The sequence below is a fragment of the Podarcis bocagei genome, assembly GCF_964188305.1.
Source record: "Podarcis bocagei genome assembly, chromosome: 6".
Taxonomy (NCBI): Eukaryota; Metazoa; Chordata; class Lepidosauria; order Squamata; family Lacertidae; genus Podarcis; species Podarcis bocagei.
The window spans coordinates 29,331,379-29,356,517 of record NC_138130.1 but is presented as its reverse complement, the minus strand read 5'-3'; the positions used below and the strand labels follow the sequence as shown (position 1 = coordinate 29,356,517).

The window sequence follows — 25,139 nt, the reverse complement described above, 5'->3', positions numbered from 1 at the left end:
CTTCAAAAAGGGCAAAGGAAGAAGCTTCAATAAACTCCTGAGTGGTCAGTTGGGCATGTTTTATAGAATCATAAAACTGTAGAGTTGGAAATGACCACAAAGCTAATCTAGTCCAACCCCTTGCAATGCAGAAATCTTTTGCCCAATGTGGGGCTTATACCTGTGACCCTGAGATTTAAGAGTTTCATGGTCTACTGAACTATCCCAGCGGTTTAGCCTGGAAAAGAGGAGACTGAGAGGCGATTATGATAACCATCTTCAAATATCTTTGGGCTGTCACATGGAAGACAGAGTGAGCTTGTTTTCTCATGCTTAGGAAAAGAAGGACCCGAAGTTCAAGTTACAAGAAAGGAGATTCTGACTCAACACCAGGAAAAACTTTCTAACTGCAAGAACTGTTCAACAGTGGAATGGACTCCCTTGAAAGCTGGTGGACTCTCCTTCCATTGTAGACTCTCATACATAGCAATGACAATCCATGCACCATGACACAGAATTATCTTCTACATCAATGTAGGATTTGTCAGCCAAAAACAGTGCAATGTTCAGCTACCTATGTCACAAGCTCTTATCGCACAGCTATGTATTTAGGAAATTTTAAACAATGGTTTGAAATTAGCTCAATAGCAGAAGATCAAACTCTTGGGATTTTGGGGTTTGTGTTGAAGTTCTTTTATCAGAATTAAATAAATGTTTAAGTTCGTTGTATGAATAGTAAATATAAATGGATATTAACGATTCTAAAAAAAAGGAAGAAATTTAATTTGTCCTTGGCAATTTTAATCACTCAAGAGCTTTTCAACTTCCAGCATGTATCTTTGTGCAATGCAATTACACTATGTAATTAGCAAGATAATTAAAAAGTCATTTCCAGAAGATTGGAAGTACACAAGAATGTAATTTCATTTACCTTATTGTACCAACTGTTTAGTATGAAAGAAATAATATATTTTGAAAACTGATTGGGATTCAGCTCAGCTTCTAGTTTAGCAAAAACTCGATTTTGAGAACATTTTGAATGCTGCATATTCCAGAAACTAAGCACTAACAATTCCTGCAACTTTCATTCAAAACTATGTAGTAGCCATAAAACTTCAAGATACATATGTACAAATGATCACAACAATATCTACAAAACCGTAAGTGTTTTGATTCCCACGTGGCAAAACTGACCAGAGAAGTTCCACAACGTGGAATCCTTTCACATTCTCTTCATTGGAGAAAAACTAATCTTTATGCACACCCACTGACATGAATCACAGCTGCTTTTTCCATTGAAATTAAAAAAAAAAACCTGTAGACCTACATCTGTAAACGTTGGCAATATAATCACAAAAATTACCAATCGTTTCAAAATATCTACTGGTTCCCAGTCCAAGACTAGCATGTTTTATTTATAAGTTAAAAAAAGAAGTAAAAATAAGACCACACTAATTTGCCATTTTGCAGCAGATCTTTTGTGCAAAAATGATGTTCTAAACATGCTATCACAGACTTGTAGAGTTGAAATGGACCCCAAGGGTAGTCTAGTTCAGTCCAGTCCCCTGCAATGCAGGAATCCCAACTAAATCATCCATGACAGATGGCCATCCAACCTCTGCTTTAAAACTTCCAAGGAAGAAGAGTGCACTACTTCTTGTAGTCTGTTCCACTGTTGAACAGCTCCTACTGTTGGCAAGTTCTTCCTGAGGTTTAGTTGTAACCTTGTAACTTGGATCCATTGGTTCCAGTAGTTTACACCCGGGTTTTCTTTTCCCCCTTGTTTTGAAGATGGGGACAACATTTGCCTGCCTCCAGTCTTCAGGGACCTCACCTGTTCTCCAAGAATTCTCAGAGATTATAGAAAGAGGCTCTGAGCTTACATTAGCAAGCGCCTTCAGCACCCTTGGGTGCAGCTCATCAAGCCCCGAAGATTCAAATTCATTTAAAGTGGCTTGGTGTTCCCTAACCACCTCTTTTGCTATGTTAGGCTGCAGCTCACTCCTTGAATTGTTCTGTTATCACCAGGTTGGGCACTGCTTTCCTTTTGGGTGAAGACAGAGGCAAAGTACGTGTTGAGCAATTCTGCCTTCTCCCTGTCACCCAATAGCATTACTCTGTCTTCTCCATACTGTCCCCTTATCTGAGCCAGGGGTTCTTCATGCACACAGTGAAACATCCTTGGAGCACATAGCTCATTTCCTAATTCCTAGAAGAGAAAGTAGCCCTGAAAGTTTTCAGATCTTGATATTTTCTAAGCTTATTTGAGAAGAGCGTTTTTGTGGGTGCGTATGTGTGTGTGTGCACGCACACACACTAATAAAAGTTTGTTAGCATCATCTGTATCTTGGTTCCCACCACTGATTCAAACACTATTCCATCTAAGTCCATTATGTGCGCAAACGTTTACATTATGCCACCTGACTACAGCTATGTTTTAGGCATGGCTTGTGATTCTCAAGCCTACACCTGCTTCTGGTGCTTAAATCTATTTTCATATCTATGTGGGGTTTTCTCTCTGTGTGCTTGTGTGTGTACACACAGCAGTCTTACATAGCTATTTCATAATAGTAGTGCTTGTTCCATCATGTCAGTTCTTGCACAAACAGGGAGCAGATATAGTGCTACCAAGAAGCTCTGTTGTATTTCTGTTATGTCATGTTACCTCTGGAACCCTTTAACAGGAATTCAATAAAATATTTTGTGGTTAGTTCACACATATTTTGCTTTCCTAAAGCCAAATTGCTTCCCAATCCTTCTTAGTCGTAACACTTCTAGCAGGTGTTGGGGCAAGCATTATGTTAATTTCTGAGCACTGAGATTGGGTCTGATAAGCTACTAGCAGGTTATAAATCAAGCAGAGATGTTAATATGTCATGCTTGGCGGAAATACCTGCCTGGCAGATGTTTGTGCAGATGTGAGAAGGATCCTGAGTGGCCTTTGGAGAAATGTCATTGCAGTACAGATGCAGATTCTCCTATTTTCAAACTGAGCTCATCTTTACTTTAAAATGCATGCTGCAGTGATAACTTATGGCAAAGCTAGAAAACTGAAAGAGTGAAAGCATTGAAACATTCGTTAGTTAGAGGACTACCAACAGATGGATTGACTAGCAGAAGAAGAAGAAGAAGAAGAAGAAGAAGAAGAAGAAGGAGAAGAGTTTGGATTTGATATCCCGCCTTTCACTCCCTTTAAGGAGTCTCAAAGTGGCTAACATTCTCCTTTCCCTCCCCCCCCCCCACAACAAACACTCTGTGAGGTGAGTGGGGCTGAGAGACTTCAAAGAAGTGTGACTGGCCCAAGGTCACCCAGCAGGTGTATGTGGAGGAGCGGAGAGGCGAACCCAGTTACCCAGATAACGAGACTACCGCTCTTAACCACTACACCACACTGGCTCTCACTAGCACACAATCAAGTGACATGAAAGCCAGCTCACACATGTATGTTCACCACTTACTTGATCGTAATATCAAGTCAATGTGAGGGTATTTGTGTGATAATGAATTGCACATATAAAGTAGCTTTCTTTACCAATTAGCCGTCACAGAGAGAACATCTCTCTCTCTTGTATCGGCTGCCAAAACCAATACTTCTAAAAGTTATGAGAGATCAAAAGGTGAACACGCAAACAGAATTTAGTCCTAAATTTCAAACAGAGGAAAAAGCAGCTGCCAAAGCTTATTTTGAGTTTGCACTTCCATTAGCAACCATTTAACATAAGGCTCAAACACAGATGGGATGGGAAGGATGGGAAAACATCGACCTATTTCAAACACATTTCACACACACACAAAAACCACTTCGTTTTTGTGAACTACCTTTGAAAGCTTTATGCTACAGGGTAGCATACAAATGCCAGAAATAAAAATACAATAAGATGTACACTTGAGCAAATCTGGACCAATGACCACGGGAGTAAAATGGAGAAGGGAACAGGGTATGGACTGTGTTGCTGCAAAATGAGTCGTCCTCATCAGTGCTTAAAAAAATTAGATGGGGAAGCGTAAGCGTTTTGGAGTGTTTCACACAGTAAGACTTTGCGAATGAGCTCCATGTCTTTATGAAAGCGCCTCTGTGCGGTATGTAACTTGGGCATCTGGTGATACATTAGTCCTCCTCTGGCTCTACACACTTCAAACACTCTGGACGTGTGGACAAACAAGTAAAGAGTACACAGAGGCATATGGTTCTTCATTCCTACTTGTCACCTCCTAGCCATCTGAAAAGCTTCTCCTCAAAACCTACCCCTGTTTTATAATAAGAGATGTGGCCAGCTCCCACAATCCCAATGTTTCTGGCATTGGCAGCTATGACCTGCTTTCACTTTTCCAGGATGTGGGTATTAGCATTTCTGGTCCTGACTAGAGATAAGCACAGTGTCCATTTAGCGTCACATGCCTTGCAATTCAAACTGAGTTTTGCTATCTAGACGACGGATGTGAATGGGCCTGAGCTATCCAGTGAATTAGGACATGGGCTGAACTTTTATTTTTATTTCATCCACAAGAAACAAAGAGCCTTTTAGCTCATTTGAAAATAGGTCAGTTTTAACATCCTTCCGTGTGTGTGTGTGTGTGTGTGTGTGTTATTGAAAATAAAGGTCTGTCACATTATGACAAGTCCTCATTCATTCATTTATGCCGAAATTTGCCACCAAGAATATTCGTTCATAAATGTAAGGTTTTAGTATTGCAAATAACCCAGCAGGATCTTCTCTAATTTACAACCCTTGGCATTCACAACATCAGTTATTCCAGTCCGCCAGCATTAGCTTGAGTCAGCAATCTTCTGTGAGATTTGGTGATGTATAGTCACACTGAAAAATTCATCCCTGAAACATTTATGCTGACTGATAGCATCAGATGCTGATGCATGACTCTGCCCTTGACACTCATCTCTCAAATAAACAGTTATACAATTTCCACTTTCAAGCGCATTACATGGTTACCTGGTTATTGATGTGGTGTATGTTTCATATTCAGTGGTGACACAAGCATCAAATGTTTGCTTTCAGTTTTTACCTTTATTTTTCATTAAGTGTGATTCCTGCGTCTATCTCCTTTTTATACTCAACTCTCCATCCAGCTAGGGATCTGCATCAGGGGCAGATACAACTGTTGTACGCTCGCTTCTCCTATCCGAAACAGCTGCCGCAGTTAAGATATTCCAAATATTACCACTCAACTGTGTCGGATGAGTCACTGGGGGAGCAGCTAGGTTTAGTTCCTCTGTGCTTAACAGCGTTATCTGATTGGAGCTACTTGTGCACTGCTCTACCGTGTAGATTTGGATCAGGGCCAGAGAGTTGTAAAAAGAATCTGCAGTTCAGAGCCAAGAGCTAGGAAAAGCAGGTGTGTAAAAGCCATTATGTGTCCTTATCATAGGTTTGCTTTTTGTTCCTCTGAATATGGCTTGTATATTCAAAGTGTCCTGTTGGGCTTTTGTTGCACCTATCACTGTGGTGTCCCTGATGTCGGATGAGGTCACAAGTCACAATTTCACCTTGCTGTGCCAACACATTCCATTCATACCCCCAATTAAACGCAACTGAACCCGAGCAAGTCCTAGCCATACATGCACGATTTAGGATAATGCACAGTTCCTTCTGATCAGTGTTTCACATTCTGAACACACGAGACATTTTCAAGGCATCGGTACAGTACAGGTCATAAAATGAAGACTGTTTTGTAACTCCAGCTCCACAAAGAACCTGCTGCTGGAATATTGGTTATAGTAGTAGACTTTGACCTGGTTAATCCATTCTGTGTCTACTGCTTATATAAATTTTGGAGTATACTTTAGTAATAAATGGTTTTAGACAAAGCTTTGTTTCTCCCAAGTCCTGCAGATACACAATCCTGGAAAGTTCATAAGACATGTGCATTTAATAGTATATATGGTACTTATTTGTTAAACAGCATGCCTTCTTCCATCCATCTCCAAATTAAATTTCATTACCACCACAGTCAAGTGGCACATGCTAAACTTCAGCATATACTCTACAGACGCAGCTAATGAAGAAATCTACCAATAAACACACCTACCAATGAAACCTGAAGAAGGAGGGTTGGGTTGTATCTTTTCCTTGGTGTTCTCCTGAATGATATCCCAGAGCTGCCATATAAATTTGGGGTGGAGAATGTAAAATGGCTGTTTAGGATTCCTCCTGCGATGCAGTGCATAGGGAGTAAACAAGTTGTAGTCTGGCTGCTTAAACCACTGGTGGGAGAAAACAAAAAACAAACAAAAAACCAGACATTTTCTAGGGAGTGCTAAACACATACCAACCTGCATCTAAAGCATCACATTTGTCAGCTCCCTGTGGATATAAAAACACACCTTCAAGGCATAGAAGAAAGTGGATATGGATTTCTGCAGCTCTTACTAGCATGTGTTAGGGAGCCCTGATGTCGCAGACAGTTTAGATAGAGCAGCGGAACTGATACAGTTTTCAATGCCTGCTAATCAATCCCAACAAATATCTGGGCGTGCTCTACAATTGACTTTTAGATGACAAAGAACTGGGCTTTGCCACTAACGTAGGTGCAGCCAATCTGCATTCCTCCAGATGTTGCTGAACTCTGATTCCCATCAGCCCTTGTTAGCATATCCAGGAGCTGGGGATGATGGGAGTTGCAGTTCAAGAACACCCACAAGGCCCTAAGTTACCAGCCTCTTCTCTGGGAAGAATTCGAGCTCAGCAGACAAAACTCCAAATCTTATGTGAAGCTTTCCCATGGTAAACAAGCTGGGAGAACCATCAGGCAGCTCTCGGAATGAGAACGTTCTGTTATAAGGTGAAACCTAGCCAATGTGTGTCCCTGCTATGCGACGGCAGGTGAAAGGGAGTTAACTCTCTAGGGTGGTTTTACACCAGTCGTGGGCAGGACTGTACCATGCTTAGTCCATGCGCTGGGTACAGGTCTTTCTGCTGGATGTCACAAGAGCTATGCTGGGCACATTGGATTGTGCAAATTAATTGAAACAAAGCATGTTTTCTATCTTACTCGTAATCCTGTACTCAAAACAAACATGAAAAGTCAGTTGATCATTATGGTGTCAGAAGCCTGCAGCCAACAGAAGGAATGATGCGCTTGCCACAATATATTGAGGTTCTATGAAAGAGAGTTATTCCAGAGCTGGAAAAGAGGTATCCTGATGGTACTGGGATATTGCAGGAGGACATAGCCCCCTGTCACACATCGAAAGTGGTGAAGAAATTCATGCCAGAACTGCAAATACAGGTACATGATTGGCCAGGGAATTCCCTGGATGTAAATCCCATTGAGAATTTGTGGGCCATATGCAAACGTCGCCTCCGTGCTGCAGACTGTTTGACTATGGAGAAGCTCATTCAGGCGCTGATTCAAGTGTGGTACAGGGATCCGAAAATCCACAGTGACTGTTCGAAACTAGTAGACTCCATGTCAAACCGTGTTCAAATGCTGCTTAAAAATAACAGAGGTCATATTGGTTACTATGCGAGTTTTGTACATGTAGATGTGAGTTTTGTACAATAAACTACACTGTTTGTTTCAATTAATTTGCACAAGGGTGCAGTAGGCTTGCAGGCAGTGGGATGATACGTACAGGAATTGTGCTGCAGCATTTTACTCCCAGCTAGGACAGGACCCCCCTTTTGCTTTCCATAAATCTATGTGCAGGCCCCACACCCCACCTGCTCAAGAAGGAAAACAAAAGCCCAAGTGCAACACAGTTACTCCAGATTTCCTTGCATGTTTACAACTCCCGCAAGTTGTTTGCATTATTTAAACTCCTGCAAACTTAAATTTTCATAAGGTATGCCGGTGGCAGCACTTGAGCTACAGAAATGAATTTTGGCAGAGAGAAGAGAAGGAAAATAATCACAGGTGGCCAGGCACTTAGATCAGGATGACTGAGTTAACAAGCACCAGGTGATGTGGGGACAGGGAGGTGGGAGGACTTGAAGGTGCTACAAGGAAGGAAGGTTGTGCAAGGCCATAGTAACAGGAAAAACTTGCAGACACTGGTCACGTAGCTCAAGTGGTAGATCATGTTTTGCATGCCAAAGGCCACCAACACCTCCAGTTAGGCCAAGGAATGTCTCCTGCCTGAAACCGGACAGATGCGACCGGTCAGTGCAGGATCTGCTGAGCTAGATAGACCAGTGATCTGACTCGGTATAATAATAATGATTTTATTAATTATATCCTGCCCATCTGGCTGGGTTTCCCTAGCCACCCTGGGCAGCTATAAGGCAGTTTCCTGTATTCTGTGCAGTAAGACGGTTCCCTCAAGAGATGACATACAGTGGTGCCCCGCAAGACGAATGCCTCGCAAGACGAAAAACTCACTAGACGAAAGGGTTTTGCGGTTTTTGAGCTGCTTCGCAAGACGAATTTCCCTATGGGCTTGCTTCGCAAGACGAAAATGTTTTGCAAGTTTGTTTCCTTTTTCTTAACACCGTTAATACAGGTGCGACTTGACTTCGAGGAGCAACTCATAGAACGCGGTGTGGTAGCCTTTTTTGAGGTTTTTGGTGATTTTTGAAGCTTTTCCAAAACTTTTCCGACACCGTGCTTCGCAAGATGAAAAATTCACTAGACGAAAAAACTCGCGGAACGAATTAATTTCGTCTTGCGAGGCACCACTGTATTCATAATAAAGCTGGCAAATTTTTTAATTCCACAATAAATTTTAAACACACACACTCTCTCTGTGTGGGTGTGGGTGGGTGTGTTACTCTCTGCTCCCCTATAAACGGCAGAAATTATAGCAATACATTCTGCTGCTCCCATTTATATCAACCGGCATATTATATCCAAAAAGCTGTGGAGAAGAATAAAATGGGCAGCAGGAGAGTTGGATGGAAATGGTGAGAGAGGGATTGACAGGCAGGGAGCGTCTGTTGTGAAGAGACAGTTAAGGGAGCCGATTAAAAAGGAGCAGGAATTATCTGCTAGTCAAGATTGCAGGTGGAAAAAGAAGGCAGATAGGTTGAGCCCGTTTATTAGGTTATTTCCCATTCTTTACTGCTTGTTCCATAGTTAAGCTCCTAAAACGACAACACAAGCTCGTTCAAATACTTAATGTGCTCTGATTAGGGTGGATTTCATGGAAACGTATCTCTCATCTAGACATGGGGTAGGAATTTGGTTTGCTTCAGTTCGGAAGCAAAACCATTTTTAGATTTATTGTGCTGGCCCAAGTCAGTGAGAGCAGCGCTAAACAGTAGCACAGAAGTCTCTCCTCTGTAGTACTTCCTAGTTTTAGGCTTCCTGCGATGGGAAATCTGTGACCTGGGAACACTCTCACAGTTTGGAAAAGGGCATTGTTGAACCTAGTTGCTTTTAAATGAGGAGGTTGCAGCGGGTGCTGAACTCATCCTGGCTGCTGACTTACCACAGTCAGATCTGCAGAATAGGGTGCAGGATCCCAAGCGACTAGGGTAACATCTTTATATAAGGGGTTGTCAGTGAACTGGTGCTTAGGATTGGTAAGAATCTGCAAAATACAAAACACACACAAACAGACGTATTTTAAACATTTCCAAATGATTATGAAACATCCTCATAAGATCAAGTGATGGCATTACCTCTCAACATACTACCCCCCATTAAAAAAAACCCTCAGCCTTTTTTGAGGGAGGGGGAGTTTGGGGTATAACTTGGGGAAAGTTCTGATGACTGGACAGAGGAGCCTAGAGGGCCACAATCAGCCCTGGGTCTAAAATTCTCCATCCCTGCAGTGTAGGGTTGCCATATTTTGAAGAGCAAAAAAAGAGGATGCGACGACGGCACTCATTTTAAATACCCCTACGATATGTAGGCTATCGAAGCTGAGATATATTGCTGAGGGGGCCAGGAGAAGAGGAAAGCAATTTCAGTCCAGGTGGTTTTTGTTAAATTTGCCCAAATGTCTCTGCCTATATTTTCGTGATGACATAGAGTGGTAGGCATGGAACATGTGTTCTGCTGTGCACATCATGCACCCACCCCACGTAAAAGAATTATTGGATTGACGGACTGTGAGACACAGGTTGTTATTATCCTCAATTCAAAGATAAGGAAACGAAAAATCAAAATACAGTACTTGTCCTTACAAATAAACCTTCATTTTGAAAAGTAAACATACAATGTGTCCACCACAAGAGGGCACTGCATATCTATCTATAACACACACACACACACACACACACACACACACACACACACACACACACACACAGTGCTACCTCAGTTTTCGAGCATCTCGGAAGCTGAACATTTCGGTTTTTGAACGCTGAAAAACCGGATGTAATTGCCCCGGAAGTTGAACGGCGTCCGCTGAGGTTTTTTTCAATTTTCTCCATTGACTTTGCAGTAAGCCCTTTGCGCCTCGCTTGTCGAACATTTCGGAAGTCGAACGGTCTTCCGGAACAGATTACGTTCGACAACCGAGGTAAACAAGGTGTGTGTGTGTGTGTGTGTATGTGTGTGTTCCCTTCAGTATAGTCATGCAACTTTGCCAAACACTGCATCTATATTGTTTCCACCTCCCACGCCTTGCTTATTTGTTGTTGTTTTGCGCTATCAACCACCTCAGTTGAATATGTTATCACCATAACTGTGCAACATTACCGCAGTTCTTTTGTAGATTGTAGACTGTTTCAGCTTATATTAATGTTGCATTTTTAGGTAGCTGTGACCTGCCCTGGGAAGGGCGAGTAAGAAGCCTAATAAATTAAAACCACAAATCCAAACACACCAGCAACCACCTGAATAAAAAGCTTGTGGGCCACTGGTACCCCATGGACCACAGTTTGGGAACCCCCTGGAGGCAGGGAAGAGGGACAGAAGATATAGGAGCTATAGCACCTAATCCATCACCTCTCTCCTCCCCTTGGTATGTAATCTTTAGGAAGCACTGCTGGACACGTTAACAGTTCCCAGCAATGATGAAAGCTGTTATTTAAAATCAAAGCAGAATTCCCCAGGATTTCTGGTTTAGTTCTAGGAGGATTTGCGACATACGGGAAACAATACAAGTATGCAGATGCTCAAGTGCCTTACTTGGGAATTAATGATGCGCATGGTTGTTTTATTTCCGACATCTTTCTCATATCCGTTTGTTGGAGCAGAGTTGAATCGCAAGACGGCATCATGGGAGTCTATAAAGTCAGAGGAAAGGACATTCAGGTGAGTAACCGACATGTCATCGTGTAGTACAATCATTTGCATGTTTACTTAGAAGTAAGCATCGACCCCTTCCTGCTGGGCTCCAAGAACCACTGTAGTCAGCACACTTGAAGGGAGCAAGTGAGGGAATAAAATGAGTAGCATCAGTGACAAGAAACCCAGGCTCTTCGCAAGCAAGCTGTGAGCAACTTCTGCTGAGAAGTGATTTCCTGTGTGGTATCTTGGCACTTGGACAAGGAATGAATGTGTGAAGAACGCAGTAGATGAAGGAGTCAAAATATGCTTGGTTGTTGTTGTTTTTTTGAGAGAGAGAGGTTTGCTGTTATTTACACTGGGATGAAATCCCCTCTCCCCTAAGCCACTTTCCATAAAATATTCTCATGAAAACTGAGGGGTAGGGGCAAGTTTCTGCTGCTTTTGTGGTGGTGATTTTTTAAAAGAATGGATTTGAAAGTTTAAGTGCAGTGCTGGCCACAACAAGCAGGTTGGCACAGCACAAGAAGCCTACAGCAAGGATTTCTCTAATTTTTTCTGGAGAATCCTGAGCCTGTACAGAAGGCAGAGGATTTCCATCTTTGGACCAATTTTTACTGGGGTTCTGTTTTACCCTAGATTTGCTGTTTTCCAAATGTCCATTCCAATCTTGCTGGACGCCCAGGGGTCGTTTCATCTCCCCACACTTTTTGTGTGTTTTGTTTGACCCTGTTGGAAAGATCCTTAGACACACCACTCTGGATTGGGAGCTATGGGGAAACGCTGTGGTGTTCTGGAATCAAATTAGATGGGAGTTAAAATAAGGAAGGGGTCTAGAAATCAGTATGTTTGAAATCGCTTTATTACTAATTGCTTAATTAGTACTTGCTTTGTCAATCACTCCACATTCTTTTTTCTTATTTGAATTGCCTGGTACTTTCTTCTATTTTGAATTGCTGTGTTTTGCAAATTGCTTTGAGCACATCAATTGCTTCCCATTCATTACATATCAATAAAGTGTTTAATTTCTTTCATTCACAGTCTGAGTCTGTGGTCCTTCTCACTGGCTATGCTTCTCCCTCGCCCACCTACTGAGTTGCAGAAGTGCAAGCTGGAACCCTAGATGAAGAGCAGCTTCTGGCTGCATTCATTGGTGCTGATTTCTTAAGAGATTTTTTTTTTTTTTTTACAAGTGCAATCTCTGGGTGGAATTCTATGTAAGTCCCACTGAAACAAAATGGACCTAGTGCTGACTAGACATGCAAAGTCTTGCACTCTAAATAATAGTATCTGAAGATAAGCGATGAATGCAAACAGAATATTGCTCTGCTACAACAATGGGGGGGGGGGGACTCTTGACTGCAGGCCATTTTAGACAAACTCACCTGCCCTACACCTGATGTCAGGTGTGGGCCAGGTAAAAGAGGTTTTGGCAGACACCGACCATCAAGTTTATGGTTGGGTCTTCAAAAGCCCTGTGCATAGTGATTCACAAGACCCAACCATCAGCTGATTGCTGTCATTTTGCAGGCTGTGACTTTGCCTGCTGTTTGCTTTCAAACCTTGTGGGCAAAAACATGTCACCTAATGTTACTGCAACATCATGTGATTGGTGGGTGCTGCAGTCCCACTCAACTGTCAAACTTGGCCCTAGGATGTGGGAGATAACAATGTATTCTGTTGGTCAGGCCCACTTCCTTGCCCTTCGTCTACTGTGACACATAACAGTGCCATGCTTGCAAGGACAATAAATGGTAATATCTACTTCCAATTTGGTCTCCAGCAGCGTTCGATACCGGCCACTTGTGCGGGTGGCGCTGTGGGTTAAACCACAGAGCCTAGGACTTGCCGATCAGAAGGTCGGTGGTTCGAATCCCCACAACGGGGTGAGCTCCTGTTGCTCGGTCCCAGCTCCTGCCCACCTAGCAGTTCAAAAGCACACCAAACTGCAAGTAGATAAATAGGTACCGCTCCGGCAGGAAGGTAACCGGTGTTTCCGTGCGCTGCTCTGGTTTGCCAGAAGCGGCTTAGTCATGCTGGCCACATGACCCGGAAGCTGTACGCCAGCTCCCTCGGCCAATAAAGTGAGATGAGCATCGCAACCCCAGAGTCGGTCACAACTGGATCTAATGGTCAGGGGTCCCTTTACCTTTACCGGCCACTTGCAACCAAGTGAAGATGCCTAGGTGCCACGATGGCACCTGACGTCTCCGCCATCTGGAAGTGCATGCTTGGGGATCCGTGGATCTTGCCTGTTTTCACACACTAGCAACACATCCTGTAGAATTCTATCTGATCAGAACAAATTTCGGGAACCAAAAAGTTATATTGAAAAATACGACTTTTCAGCCGTCTGGTCCTAAAATGGCAACTAGGCATTCTGTTTAGGCGACTGTAACCCTGGTTTAAGGAGCCATTTGGTACATAGCTTATATATCTGAATTTCTAATGCTGGTCACTTTTCTTCCTTTAGCACATTTGCAATTTGATAACTTCTACTTTAGAAGCAATGTTGTTAGAAAATTCTAAGCTCTGAATAACCACAACAAATCCAAAGTTTCCTGCAGACCAAGTGCTAGCAGATGCTACACCTACAGTTTAAAAAACCCACAACCCTGTATAAAATGGCATTACTCTTAACTTTAGTATTACATTCCGTTTCAGATTTATGATACGGACATTTGAGAAACAGTCCTGGAAAACCACCTCAGGTTACAAGAACACCATGTCCTAGAATTGTATCGTAAAAAAACCACGATGCTATTCTGCTTAAAACAGCTCACTATAAAAGCATCTGGACTCTCAGAAAAGGTATTCAAGTCTGCTGCCTATATCCCTTTTTGTAAAAACCACATTTTCAACGCTCAGAAGTAAAACCTAAATATCACATTTCTAGCACAAAAACTGAAGGGGGAGCCCAAAGTCTACTGGTACAAGACTTGTCATGTCTTGGTTTGCTCTGCCCTGCTAGTTAACCAGGCTGTGTTTCTTTGAAGACCTCAAGGACCCATCATCAGTTGACCCCTGCCCACTTTCAGCCCATATATTTTTTTAAAAAAATACTGCTTCAGGTTACAATCCTTGGCTCCCGGACCTATGATCACGCTTCCTGAGAGTGTCGCACTGCAGAACAGTCACTATCAACCAGAGAAGGAAGTATTAAAGCAGGACTTAATTCTTACCAAGTGGCATTGCCTGACTTTTATCTTCTTTCCACTGATAAGAGTCTGGCCACTACTACAGGAATAGTTTGCATTCTGTTTTTCGACCTCCAAGTGCAGGGTGGGGGAATCCATTTTCAGATTTTTGGGTTTTTTTTAATGACATTCAGGTTTCTAGGTAGTGTGAAAATACAGAGGTACCTCCGGTTGTGGACAGGATCCGTTCCGGAGCTCCGGTCAGATCCCGAGGTTTTCGCAACCAGAGGTGCCTGTTCTGCACATGCGCATGGCGTAGTAGAGCGCTTCTGCGCATGCGGCGAAACCCGGAAAAATACTTCTGGGTTTGCCGCGTGCGTATCCCAAAGGATACATAACCAGAGGTGCTCGTAAGTAGAGGTACCACTGCACTCCCAATAATTCCAGATCATCCTGGTGTTTCCCACTGCCAGCAGTCTAGATGCCCTAGATACTCTGGGGGTTTACACCTACGACCCTTCCTGCACAATGCACAACAACTTCATAGTTAACTGACAGGTTTCAATCAAAGGTGAGGCACTTTTGCAGCCTGAGGGCCCCATTTCCTTCTGGAAAATCTTCCAAGGGCCAGATGACGGGTGGGTGGAGCCAAAGCTGAAAGTGGGTGGAGCAACAAATGCAAATGCTAACTTTGTACAGTAAGGTAAAGTTAAAGGGACCCCTGATTATTAGGTCCAGTCGTGACCGACTCTGGGGTTGCAGAGCTCATCTCGCTTTATTGGCCGAGGGAGCCGGCGTACAGCTTCCAGGTCATGTGGCCAGAATGACTAAGCAGCTTCTGGCTAACCAGAGCAGTGCACGGAAACACCGGTTACCTTCCTGCCGGAGCGGTACCTATTTATCTACTTGCAGTTTGGTGTGCTTTCGAACTGCTAGGTTGGCAGGAGCAGGGACCGAGCAACGGGAGCTCACCCCGCCACGGGGATTCGAACCGCGGACCTTCTGATCGGCAAGTGCTGTGTTCTGTGGTTTAACCCACACATACTCTGTACAGTAGGCTAGCTCAAATCCCCCTCTGCATTCTCCATTTAGACCAGCAGGAGGCTTTATCAGAGTTCAATGCCAGGGAAAGAACACCCTCAGGTGTGAAGCAGAGTGTCTTATTTCAGACTGAGTGAAACAGATGATTCAATAAATAAGGACATAAGAAGAATTAAAGGAAGCTTGTGTGCAGATGGGACGAGAAGAGCTGGTCTCCCCCCACCCCACCCCTTTTTGCTGCTCTCTATCCCCAATGGCTAGGGAAGGGGAAAGAGGTGGCAGTGACAGCAGCTCACTCCCCAAAGTAGGAAGTCCTCAGGAATCATCACCAGGGTCAGGAAAGGAAGGGAAAGAGTGGCAAGTCTATGAAAGAAATAGAAGAGTGGCAAGAGGGAGCTGGGGTGGAAGAAACAGGTGCTGTGTGCCTTGTGATTCCCTCAGAGGAATTACAGCCAAACACTATAACCCGAAACTGCTGAGGTGAATGTGCAAGAAAAATGTGCTTTGAACTCTTGAAATATACCACGTAAATGCTACATCACATTATTATTATTATTACTACTACTACTACTACTACTACTACTACTACTACTACTACTTCTACTGCTGTGATCATCAACAACCTGGAGGCACATAAACGAAGCAATAAGAGAGGGTACTGAGTGACACATTAAGTCTCTGGAATTTTTAAAATGCATCTTGACGTGGGGGTGGGGAGGTTGACAATAACCACGGATATTTCTTTTGTCGAAAGAACGAGGCTCTTCTAGAACAGAACAAGAAAGCAGAACAAAAGTCATGCTGCCATGAGGTGAACATGACAGCACGCATTCTCATAATGCCTTATAAATTGTTGGCAGAGTCATGACGGCTTCACATTTACACCCGTTTAGCTTATGGCAAATGCGGAAGGGCAGTCGTTGTGGAGTATCTCACTGCAATAGGCTCTCCCTCCCTCCAGAATCCCCCTAGCAACAGATCCAGGCTCCTACATGAAGAGAAGGGAAGTCCATTGTTAATATACGCATCTGTGTTAAGAGAACGGGGCTGGGGCAGAATGTCTCTGATCCGTGGGATTCTGTGCAGTAAGACACAAGAACGAGCCCAGGATAAACACTTTGTATCACGCTCTTTTATTCTGGGTTAAATCAATCAATCAAGACTAGGCATCATCCTGGGGCGCCATACCTCTCAATCATTAGCATGGCTACGTATGACTCACTGTTCCATATGCAAGCTTGCAATGAAAAGGTGGGAAGGGGGAATCTGTCATTTACTCTGGTTGTGCATGCAAATAAGCGTTTAAAATGTAACAAGGTTGCCTCCAGATTGTCAATATTTTGCAGGAGGGATTCAGCTGGAAAATTTAATTTGTGCAATTAAAGTGCTCCGGCACTCCAAAAAACAACAACACATTTTTTAAACAAACAACAACAGTAAACTGGCTTTTTGCTGTTGGGAACACGACGGGGAGAATTATTAAAAAGAGTGGAATAAATGACCAATTGATGGGAATACTCATAACCTCTTTGCATGCAAATCTGAATAAATTATCAAGAAAGAGCAGGCGTTGCTTAACCTTTGAAAAAGCTTTGTGCAAGCAAATGATGAATACTCGACAAGAAGGTCACCTAGAGGAACATTATTTTCTTAGTAAGCAAAACTAGGTCAACTAGGGAGAGGGAGAGGTGACTTAGAAGTACTGTGGGTGGGCAACTGGAGAGTTCCACAACTACAATGTACGGGCACACTGAGTGACCACTAAAACTGGGTATATGGGAGACAAAAATGTTACTTCTTATGGCGTCAAAAGGTCACTGATTCGGAGGCATCTCGGCCTTTTCGCAAGGTAAAGGTCAACATGCCTTCCAAAAACCCTTAAAACAAACAAACAAAACAGCTTCTTCGATACTGCACTCGCAGTTTGGTAGAAACACAAACTAGAAAAGGGAAATATTTTGCTTCATTATTTGTGAGGCAAAGGCAGGGGAGAGAACCCATGGAGTTCTCACACCTCGTAGGTTTTCAAACTAGTGGGATTATCTTTTGAAACTGGAAGCTACCCTGACTGGAAGCTACCAGGACAGCTTTGGCACATGTTCTGAGCAGGAAGCCTATTAAAGTAGTTGGATAATGAGAGTAGTTCTATTTCATCATTTAATGGGTAACCTATCTGGATATGAAAATATGAATGGCTCTAGAGGATTAACCCAGAGTTCATTTTAAAGAATCTGTGGGAAGAACATTGTTTTGGTGTTCAGGAACTGAAGTGACAAAACATTTCTTCCCTTTTCCTCCTTAGCCTTTACTAGGGATTAGGGAGGATTCTAGCTCACTCCACAATTTGGAGCAAACCTCCACAGTCGACATCTAACAGATCACCCTCAGGACAGAACACAGGTGTGTTGATTAGGGGTGCATTCAGATATTGCGTTTATTACGTGAGTTTTCCTGACTATTATGCTAGCTCTCCTGTTACATTTTCTAACCTTCATTTCACACAGCAGTGTCTGTTGCATAGGGACATGAATGGCGCAGTGGTCTAAACCACTGAGCCTCTGAAAGCTTGCTGATTGCAAGGTTGGCGGTTCGAATCCGCGCAACAGGGTAAGCTCCCGTTGTTTGGCCCTGCCAACCTAGCAGTTCTAAAGAATTCAACTGGACTTAACCATCCAGGGGTCCTTTACCTTCTTTATGGAACTGCGGCTTTTTGACCAATATACTGCAGCGTCACACTCGATTTAAATCACACCAGTGAGCTTGGCTTCATCTTTATTTGATGACCCCTGGGATTTAGTATGATGGGTGTGTGAGAGAAAAAACTTATCTCTATCCACACTCTCAGCATAACTTTTTATATCTCTATCAGTCCACCCTTACCACTTCTAAACTAAAAAGTCTCAAATATTGTAAAGGTTTCATATGGGGAAAGGTTCTACCAATGAGATGGAAAGGGACATTTCTAGATAAAAAATAAACTAAAAATCTGTGGAAATTTTTCCATTTCTTAAAGTAACGATGAATAGATGCTAACTGCAAATAAATCATTAGGCAAGTTTGGCAGTTTTGATTTTGTCTATTGAATACAAGTAAAATAAAAGTGCTAAATTAGATTATTCTGCAGGGCATCAGAACATTTCCTTATGCAAATTACTCTTTACATACGCAAAATTTCTAAAAACCAACATCACTAGTTGCTCAAACCCTTGATCAATTGGGTTGCCCTTCTCTGTACTTTTCCTAGCTCTACAATATGCTTTTGAGGTGTGGCAACCAGAACCGTATGAAGCTTTCCAAGTGCGGCCATGCCACAGATTTATCTAACAGCATTATGATGGGGCAGATTAAGTTTGGCAGTTTTGATTTTGTCTATTGAATACAAGTAAAATAAAAGTGCTAAATTAGATTATTCTGCAGGGCATCAGAACATTTCCTTATGCAAATTACTCTTTACATACGCAAAATTTCTAAAAACCAACATCACTAGTTGCTCAAACCCTTGATCAATTGGGTTGCCCTTCTCTGTACTTTTCCTAGCTCTACAATATGCTTTTGAGGTGTGGCAACCAGAACCGTATGAAGCTTTCCAAGTGCGGCCATGCCACAGATTTATCTAACAGCATTATGATGGGGCAGATTAATTTTTAATGCCTTTCCCAATCTCTAACATGAAAATTTACTCTTTTCACAGATGCCACACACATCAACACAGACATTTTCAGTGAGTTATCCATTGCAACCCAAAAGTCTCGTTCCTGGACAGTCAACACCAGTTCAGATCCCATGTGCATAAATTAAAAAACACACCAGCTAAAAGCAACTAAAGTTTCTGCCTGCAAGCACTAGGTGGCCCTAATTCTATCTAGGTATATATATAGTATGATCAGCACAGCAGATTTATAATTTCTTGCATTATTTTACACTTGCTCACAATGAACCCTGTTTGTCGTTTTATTTTAATGCCTGCTCCCTCCTAATACTGTGCAAACTTGGCCACCTCACTGCTCAACCCTAACTCCATGTCATTTTGGAACAAGTTAAAGAGCACATCCTTGGGAAAGTCCCATTTCTTATACCCCTCCAGTGCGAGAATTGCCCATTTAGTCCTACTCTCTGCTTCCTCTTCCAGTTACTGATCCATAAGAGAACATGTCTTCTTATCCCACGACTGCTAAGCTCACTCAGGAGCCTTTGGTGAAGGATTTTATTAACATCTTCTTGAAACGCCAAGCACACAATCTAGTTAATTTACAGAATACCCTGCCATAAGATGCTCTGATGGTCACTAGCTCAGGTGATTTGAAAAGGTTGGTGGTCAAATTAATGGGGGGTTAAGTCCATCATAGGGATGCAGGTGATGCTGTGGGTTAAACCACAGAGCCTAGGGCTTGCCGATCAGAAGGTCGGCGGTTTGAATCCCCACGACTGGGTAAGCTCCCGTTGCTCGGTCCCTGCTCCTGCCAACCTAGCAGTTCAAAAGCATGTCAAAGTGCAAGTAGATAAATAGTACCACTCTGACGGGAAGGTAAATGGCGTTTCTGTGCGCTGCTCTGGTTCGCCAGAAGCAGATTAGTCATGCTGGCCACATGACCCAGAAGCTGTACGCCGGCTCCCTCGGCTAATAAAGCGAGATGAGCACTGCAACCCCAGAGTCAGCCACGACTGGACCTAATGGTCAGGGTTCCCTTTACCTTTAAGTCCATCATTGGCTACAAATCATGCTGGCTATATGTGGCTCCCAGCTTCAAAGACAGTATGCCTCTGCACACCAGTTTCTGGGGAATGAGTGTAAGAGGGCTATTGGGCTCCTGGCCTACTTGTGAGGTTCCTAAGAGACATCTATTGGCCAACAAGGGGAACAAGCTGATAGGCCTTGATCTGACCTATCAGGGTTCTCTTTCTTTCTATGTTATTATGGACAGTCCTGGTCCACATGTACATGGTTTTGCACATTTTGTCAAGATCCTTCCACTCACCTATTTCATCCCCTAGAGAAGAGTTCAGTATGGAACCAGCGGACATGACGACAGCACAGCTACCAAACCCACGTGGGTACAGCTTGCTCAGAGAAACTTTGGGGACCCGCCTTTCCCATCCCAGGATAGAAAAGGGAGCTTCTTTGCCATCGATGGTCCTGACGTCCACACGTGCCTTGAGCTCACAGAGGAGCTGCTCTGAAGTCAACTTGAGGTTTCGCTTCCCTTTGAAGTGCACCCTATGCTTATTAGTATCCAGGTAACCTTTCCTTGCTTTCTGTAGGCGAGGGAGAAGCATCTTAGAGGAGACGTTCCCTTTCCAAAGCCTGTAGAGGAAAGATTTCGACATTGTGGAATATACTCCATCCCATTCATTAGACTCTTCAAACATCTGGCCTCTCCTGTGTCTTGCATGTCTTTTCTTTTTCTTCTTTTGAGGGAGCCAATTATCCTGCAAGGCATTGCTCTTCTGATCCGCCCCCTCTGCTGAGACTAATCTCCCTATTCTCTGAATACTGCTCTGTGACCGACGCTGACCAGCAGCAAATAAATAATCACCAGCCCTTTGATAGAAAGCACTTTTTGATTTTCTTCCTAATTGGGGAGGGAAAAATTCCTCTTCACTTTCAAAGCCATCGTCTAGGTCAGCCCATTTTTTAATGCTCCCAGTCCCCGATTTGAGTGAACCCGAGACGTCTTTGCCGAGAAGCAGCTCGTTCTCATCAGCTGTATCAGAGAAGGACGGGTCGTGCATGGCTCCCATGATAGCTCTCTGCTTGCCTTGAATGGGCAAAAGCCTTTTAGTCTCAGTGTAGGAGAAGGAGCTTGGAACTGCTTCAGCCGTGTTGCTATCTGTGAAATAGATGAAGATAACCAGGAACAGGAGACCCCACGCGAATATTCCAAACAGCATGAGTTGTTTCCATTGCTTCAAGTTAGGTTTCATGGCAACTCTGTGCCTATTCTGCCGTATGCTAAAGGCCCAGTGAAGGAGCATCAAACCTGGAATAAGAAGATTCAGTATTAGCAAAGAACGTCTCTCAACGTAGGACAGAAACAAACAACTCAAAGGTCAATGATAATGTGTCGAAAACTATGCAACGTAGGAACACTTACTGGTAGGTAAATTGTTTTCCTCAACAACAGATATCACACCTAGGATATTTATGGCATAATGTCAATTTTTCAGGGCAACACAGCATAATGTTCCTCTTTAAGCACATTTTGCATGCTGCTCTGCAAACCACAGCCAGATCAACTCAAGCTGAACTAAAATTTATATTGGCAAGTGACAATCAGCTTCAAACTTTCAAACAAGTGTACACACACATACACACACACACACACACACACACACACACACACACACACACATTTATGGAACTGAAGGACCCGTGCAAATCTTTACTATTCCACATGAGACATGTGTCCACAGTGCTCTGCAAGTTTAAGACATTCTATCACAGTGGGTTTTTGACTCATTTGTAGAAGTTATACAAATAGCAGAATTCAAGGGCTACAACAGGTCTGTAGAAAATCTAATTTAGTCTCATCAAGACAGAATACTGTGTATCTCAGAACAGTTAACATATTTAGCACAGTCACCATGCAGGTTCTTTTCTGAATTTCAGATTGAAGGCAAGAGCAGGTTAATAGGTACAGCTATGAATAAAAAAATTCCCTGGTTCAAATTTTAGTCCAGAATTTCAGTCACCAAGGTAGCTTCATGCAAGCCATTGTCTCAATTTGCAATTTAGGGATAAAACGATCCTACGTCTCAGGGATGTTGAAAGTGTTATGCCAAAGAAGCACATAACTTAAAGAAAAGAATATAAATGTCAACTATTATTAGGAGTTGGGTTTTTTATGACAATTCTGGTATCCTAAATAAGTGGCAGTGTGGCAGTCATGCTTCCTTAAGACTCCCAAGAATTGACTGCGTGATTCTCAGCCTGCATTAAAACAAAGGATATTCTCTAGTGAAAATACTGTGCTGCTGAAGCTTTCATCCTCCTTTGATCCTATTCAAGTGGCTGACTGCAGCCCCTGTGTCACAACTCCCATTGTTTTGCAACAGAAGGCACTTTTAATGTCTCTAAACTAGGCCTCCTATTTATTACAGGAGGGGAGCTGAGTGGAAGAAGAGTCTTTATCCTTTTCAAACTTTCCTCTCTTTCAGGACTTTGTATTGTCAAGGTTCTCCATTGCTAAGAAAAAGCATATAAAGACACACAGCTATGAGGTCAGGACGGTTCAAGTTGATGTTCTACGTTAGGCACTGTTATGTTAAATAGGCCCTTTTCTTCCCTCAAGAGAAAGGGAGGAAGGATATTGCAGCTTTTCAATTGGAAGTTCGTCTCAGGGTTAGCAGGGGTTGTGAATTCTGTGGCCAGACATTCCCATGGTGTTGGGAATTCAAACTTGATGGGAAAACTCTGCAACCTAGGTGGAAAAAGTTCTTGTGGTATGAGGAATTAAAGAACCTTTCCAGCATAAAGCAAAGGAAGATTCTCTTCAAAGCGCAGACACACAGACACACTGCATTGCAGCTGTTATGTGGCTTTTAATACTTCCTCATCATATAATTAGAACCCTTTCTTTGAACTAGAGACTGCCAGGAGTTACTCTCTGCCACTGCTTTTTGAGAACGCAACTGATCTTAGAAGCAAAATAAAATTTACATGATACAATTACACCTGGACATCCCTGCATAAGTTAAGAGAGGAAGAGGTGTATTTCACCTGTGAGTTCAGGCAGAGATGAGAGATTGTTAAAAAGGTGTTATTCTGTGACATTGAGGCACATGCCTGGGCACACATTTTGGCGCTGTACCATGCAGAAGGCAATTGCCTCCAGTGCAAAATAGAGGATTTAAGTAAATTTTCTGCCTTCCTTATGAGCGCATATTCATGCAACAGCTGATCTGTGTTTGCCCATCTCATGTAGGTGTGCAGATCATCTAAAAGCAACTGATTTGAGAAAGCTGATAAAAAATAGAAAACTGAAAGAACAGAAGGGAAAGCAGACAGAAATTATGAAACAAGCTAGAAATCAACACGATATACGCTTCAGGTTTGCACAAACTGAGTGTTACAAAAGGTCACCTCTCCGTTTCGGTGCCATATAAAGGAATAATTCGCAGCCAATATTCATGCGCAAGCAGCATATTTCACTCTGAGTTTTCTAATACATTGCTAGCACTATGCAGTTCGATACTGCCATTTGTATTGAACCCCATGGTACTGCTTTGTTTTTGTTTTTGTTATTATTTGACATAGCATTAATTTTTCTTTCGAAATAACTTTTAGCAAATGGTTATAAAAAAGCATCCAGTTATGAACCAGGATCTGGTTTATAAAAGCACAATCCAAAAAGTACCAGTCATTTCCCCTCAAACCTAACATAGCAGAAACCTCAAAGCAAACCCAAAACAAATCCCTCAAGCCAGTGGAGGGTGCTCCATTGGGGTGAATGGGGTGCTCCCCCAACAATCTCAGCCAGCCCGCACCTAGCTGCTTTCATGCTTAAAACTAGCCCATGGGGTGATTCTGCCCGTCAGCTTCCTCCTCTCCAGTCTCAGGGGGAATGGGTACAAAACTATGATTTCTAAAATCCCTGTTCACATGTAAGTGTTCATCACTTGCAGTCTGCATCATCCGGTAATGATCTACATGTATCAGAAACCACAGAGAGGTTTCATATCATCGCAGACTCCCCCCCCCCCAAGTAGGGCCAGTTCACAGCCTGTGAGTCAGTGTGAGTAATTGGAGGATGAGAGAGGGACACAGCAATTCTAACCCGTCTGGGAGCAGAGTGGTGAGTCCACTGTTACATCTGAAGCCCTGCCAGTTATAACAGGTGGCACAGAAGGTGGGCTTTATTTTATCAGGCCCTTTGGGGGGAATCCCTGGGGCTATGGATCTAGCAGATCCAAAGCCAGCAGAAACCCACCACACCCCACTTCACGGATTTCCACAGGTGGGATCTCCCCACATGGCTTGGCAAAGCCTCAACAGCGGAGAAGGAGCCTTCCCACCAGGTTGACAGTGATTCTGTCAATTACTAATCCCCTATAGCACTCTGAACAGGAGGTTAGGACTGCAAGTGCTCAACATGCATCTGTGATTCAGCCCTTCTTCAGGGAGCAACACCATGTGAGCGTGAGAGTTCTGCTAGCTGAGGAGATGAGCTAAATTTTCAAATAAAAAACTATGAGACCAATCCACCAGAAAGTTATGCTGCAACGAATAGGAGTGATGCAAATGTATCATTGTGGTACAAGAGGTTCAAGTGAATTCCTTTCCAAGTAAGCCGTTCTCTAGCAAGAACTGTTCCATCAACATGAAATCTTGAAAGTGCGCGAGTTATTATTATCAGCATGGAATCCTGGCTCCTGAAATCCAAATGCTGAATTTTGCGACCAACAATCATCACTAGGATTCCACTGAAAGTTGCATTGATCAAATGTCTCTGGATATTTGCCAAATTTTGGAGTCCGAAGCAGACCACCAACCAACCACAAAACAAACAATCTCCTGTTTTAAAAACCAAAAGACACAATACAATCATATTAGGATACAATAGCTATAAGAATCAGCCATGGATGTAAATTATGGTATATATACGCCATTGGGGCTTCTTCCTCCTGATACTGGCATTAAAGCCATCTGTGTGCCTTTAAAACACTTGGCCATCTGCCCTAAAGCTGCCATAGGTAATTATGCCTGCAGGAGAGGAACTATCGTCTAATCCTTTACCCCAACTTCTGTACCCCAACTTCTGTATAGAAAAGAAAATCCTCTATCACACAACCCACCAGGTATTTGTCCACATGTATTTGAAATGTTAACAGTAGTGTTATTAAGCACTCCGT

The 25,139-nt window shown here is 42.9% G+C and overlaps 1 protein-coding gene across 13 annotated transcripts in view; it reads right to left on the bottom strand.

Moving 5' to 3' along the window:
• The window catches only part of ST6GAL2 (ST6 beta-galactoside alpha-2,6-sialyltransferase 2), an 80,600-nt gene that overhangs the window by 16,971 nt on the left and 38,490 nt on the right, over nucleotides 1–25,139 (bottom strand). For 12 of the 13 annotated variants that reach the window (XM_081198421.1, XM_081198415.1, XM_081198416.1 and 9 more), the window contains 4 exons: nucleotides 20,267–21,268; nucleotides 11,014–11,111; nucleotides 9,365–9,466; nucleotides 6,025–6,199 (listed from right to left, as the gene is read on the bottom strand). In XM_081198421.1, the coding sequence (XP_081054547.1) occupies nucleotides 6,025–6,199; nucleotides 9,365–9,466; nucleotides 11,014–11,111; nucleotides 20,267–21,263 (1,372 nt within the window). In that variant the 5' untranslated portion in view covers nucleotides 21,264–21,268. Of the gene's footprint in view, nucleotides 1–6,024; nucleotides 6,200–9,364; nucleotides 9,467–11,013; nucleotides 11,112–20,266; nucleotides 21,269–21,639; nucleotides 21,826–25,139 lie in introns of those variants that run through there. The other variant, XM_081198412.1, reaches the window with a different exon arrangement.